General features: G+C 30.0%; 1 protein-coding gene across 1 annotated transcript; it reads left to right on the top strand.

The window, feature by feature from the left end:
* The first annotated feature begins 2,440 nt into the window (after window positions 1–2,440).
* On the top strand, window positions 2,441–3,706 carry LOC136088435 (uncharacterized). Its single transcript, XM_065812145.1, has 2 exons — window positions 2,441–2,584; window positions 2,645–3,706. The coding sequence occupies exons 1-2, from the start codon at window positions 2,441–2,443 to the stop codon at window positions 3,704–3,706; spliced, it is 1,206 nt and encodes a 401-aa protein (XP_065668217.1).
* Window positions 3,707–3,996: the final 290 nt, after the last annotated feature.

Below are 3,996 nucleotides of genomic sequence, written 5' to 3'. Positions count from 1 at the left end.
TGAAATTGCTTCTAAATCCAAAAAACTGAATTTTTTTTTCCCACCAACTGAGGCGACAACTTCCAATTAAATGCTCATCCGCGGTGCTCTGTGATGTTGTCGATATTTTATGAAATTTAATGGAAAACAAAATATTCAAAGATTTTTTTCATTTCATCCACGCCATCAAAAAAAAATAATAATAATGTCACCCAATTAGCGTTTAATTCTTCCTAAGCTAATTATGTAGCAATTTCAGAATCGCAGAAAAAATTTTAAAAAATTGGTTAAGTTTTAGTTACGAAACAAAACTTAACCATTTTTTTTGTTAAAAAACTTGTTCTTTACGTTTGATTTATTTTTCTAAAAAATTGGTTGTTACAAGTGTTGAGGGTTTTGAAGACTGGGTCCATGTGTATGAACGCATAAAAAATCACGAAGAGCCAAAAACCACAGAGTAGCATTAAAATATTTTATGAGTGATAGTCAGGGACAAAGTGTAGACGAACTATTTAACAGAGTCCAGAGGAATCAAAGAGAACATGAAGTAATCAAGAAAAAAAAAGAATCTATAATGGAAATATTTAAAGAATTCGGAAAACAAGGATTGCCGTTTAGAGGATTAAGGTATGAGACAGCTTAGTATTTAAATAATACAGCAACTTAACCATGGAAACTTTTTAGAAATTATTTTATTAATAACCTGGTCTAACATTGATTTTAAAATATCACATTAAAATAATAATAAAAAAATAAGTTAGTTTAAAGATTCAAAAAAGTTTTATAATTATTTTTTTTTGTTGTTATTTCTTTTTTCATCGCAATTATCTTTATCAACAAAATGGATAAATTTAAAAATTCCGAAAACTCAATACAGTTAGTAAAGCAAATTTTTAATGAGATGTTTCTGAAACAGCAAAAGGATATTTTGAAATTGATAAGCGGTAACTTGAAAGTTACTAATGAACGAATCGACGGGTTACTAAATGACATTACTTAAAGCCACTTGCGAATCTCTAAAAAAATGATAAAAGCTGGTCAAGTAAAGTTAAACAACCAGTTGCTGAATTACGAAAAAGTTCAAAAGGACACAAAAGAAACTTTATTGTTTCATCAAGATTGTCACGATAAAAAGGTTAGTGACTTGGAGAAAAAAATTTATTCAAAATCTAGTTTAAGAAGTGAAAACAAAACAAAAATACGACAACTCGAAGATCGGCAAAGAAAAAATAATTTAAGATTCGAGGGAATTACTGAAAACGAGTCGGAAAGTTGGGATGGTTTGGAAATTAAAATACTAAATATACTTGAAAAGAACCTAAATGTAAATGGATTGAAAATAGAAAGAGCTCATCGGATAGGTAAACCTAATTCAAACAAGCTAAGAACTATTGTAATCAAGTTATTCGACTATAAAGATAAAATAAAAATTCTGAAAAATGCAAACAAACTTAAAGGTTCGGGAATATATATAAACGAAGATATCTCTATCGAAACATTATACATACAAAAAAAATTATTCGAAGAAAGAAAAGTTACACAGGAACAACGGTAAGTATTGTACGTACAATAACGTATATAACAGTACAATAGTCTCTCGATTAATTGCGCAAATTGAAACAGGCACTACGGTGCGCAATTAACTAGGAGTGCGCAAATAAGAAAAAGATAAGAAAAAATTTAGCAAACTAAATTATTAACTGTATAAACAAGTCTTTATTAAGAAATATATTATGCATGACGGAAAAAGTCGTGAATTGTAGGCTGATATGCATTCTGCACCTTTTCTCTTTTAATTTTCATAATTACTGACCGTATGTTTGATGATAGTTGTTCGTAGCTATTCATTAATTTATTGTTGTCGTCTTTTAAAATTGCTTTAGCTTTTTGACATTTTAATTGCTTGCTAATATTGATCAGAGATAAATGTATGATTTCAATACCTAAGAAGTCTGTATCATCGTCTAATTCATCATTATTTGCTACTTCTTCATCAGAATTATTATCCATAGCAACTGCATTATTATTATTTTCTTCGAGAGACAAACAATCTTCAACATTTTCCTTGATTGCTTCAATATGCGTTGGAGAATCTTCACAGTCAATTGATTCAAAAAAACTGAGCATAGCTCAGTGTTAACGGAAATAGTTCTGCCTTGTCAAAGCAATTTTTGAGAGATGAAAAAAATTGAAACACCAATATTTTGGGCCTAAACGCGCAATTAACTAGGATGCGCAACTAATTGGGTGCGCAATTGAGCGAGAGACTACTGTACTGTTAAGGCCGTTCTCCATTCAGCATTTTTTGCGCTTAGGCGGAAATTTACGCGCTATAGTTTGCTCTTGGGCGGAAAACTTCAAGCGGAATTTAATCTCCATTTACCGCGCCGAATTTTGTGTTGTTTTGTTTTTTTATAAAAAAAAAATGGTTTTAAATAAAAGAAATCTACTAAAAAAGAAAATGACTTTGTTGCTTATATTAAAAAAGTGTATTTTATTGAGAAAACGCAGGAAACATAATATGTGGATGCGTAGAATTTTTATGGAACGTTCACGAAAAGGTTTTTTTAATGTATTAGTAAAAGATTTAAAACTATTTGACAGTGTATACTTCTTTCAGAGTTTTCGCATGAGTTCACAAACTTTTGAAGTATTACTATCATAGGTTGCTCCATTTATATCTAAATCTTCTCTAAGACGGGCAGTTGCAACTGCTGAAGAAAGACTATGTATAGCATTAAGATATCTTGTTACTGGCGATGCTCTGATAACAATCGCAATAAGTTTCAGAATGAGCCCTATAACTTTAGGAAGAATTATCATAGAAACATGTAAAGTAATTTGGAACGTTATTTGTAAAAAAGGATATTTGTTAGCACCATCTTCACAAAAAGAATGGCTTAGAATATCTTCTGAGTTCTACGAAAGATGGAATTTTCCTCATTGTCTTGGGGCAATAGATGGTAAACATGTAATTATTCAGTCGCCAGCCCGAAGTGGCTCAATGTATTTTAACTACAAAAAAACATTTAGCATTGTACTTTTAGCAACGTGTAATGCAAAATATGAATTCACTTTGGTTGATATAGGTGGCTCCGGGCGTCAAAGTGACGGTAGTATTTACAATAATAGCAAAGTTGTATCCGCTATTGACAATAATCTGTTAAATTTTCCTGATCCATCATGTATAAGTGGTTATTCGAAATCCATAACATTTCGCTACACTTTTTTAGCCGACGAGGCATTTGCATTACAGTCGCATATGATGAGGCCTTATCCAAGAAGAACTAATCTCGATAAAACAGAAATTGTGTTTAACTATCGCTTATCAAGAGGAAGTGAGAATTCTTTTGGGGTATTGGCTAGCAGATTCCGAATATTTAGAAGACCGATAGTATTAAAAGTTGAAAATGTGAAAATTGTTGTTAAAGCAACTGTGGCTCTGCACAACTTTCTAATGAAAATACAAATAAAAACAGATAATTTCTCATATTGCCCAAGTCATTATGTTGATCAAGAAACTTCACACGAGAGTATTCCTGGTAAATGGCGAAAAGAAACAAATAATTATCAAGGACTTAAATCAATTCAATGTCAAGGAGCCCATAATTTTATCAAAAAAGCAAAATCTATAAGAAATAAATATAAAGATTACTTTAATTCGGAGGAGGGCTTAGTTTTAGATAGAATATTTAACAGTACATCTAATCCTTTTGATGAAGAATAATATAAAATAGTAAATAATAATATTTAGACACAGTATACAAGGAATAAAAAAGAAAATAATTTAAAGTTTGACGTTTTTTATCATAAATATAAATAAATTTATATAATTTTTATGTAAAAAGTTTTGTTTAAAAAGTTATTATTCTTCAAACTCTAAAGTAAATAAAACCTCTTCAATTCTTATTCTTGCCAAACGATGTTTCTTTTTTGGAAGCTCTTTTAACCTGCTAAACAAACTTCTACAATATAAATCATCAGAATCTGTGTTAATAGTTTCATTGTCATCTTTAT

The sequence above is a fragment of the Hydra vulgaris genome, chromosome 12 (genome assembly GCF_038396675.1).
Source record: "Hydra vulgaris chromosome 12, alternate assembly HydraT2T_AEP".
In the NCBI taxonomy this organism is placed as follows: Eukaryota; Metazoa; Cnidaria; class Hydrozoa; order Anthoathecata; family Hydridae; genus Hydra; species Hydra vulgaris.
Note: the sequence above shows the minus strand (reverse complement) of the source record. Positions and strands in the feature narration are given on the sequence as shown.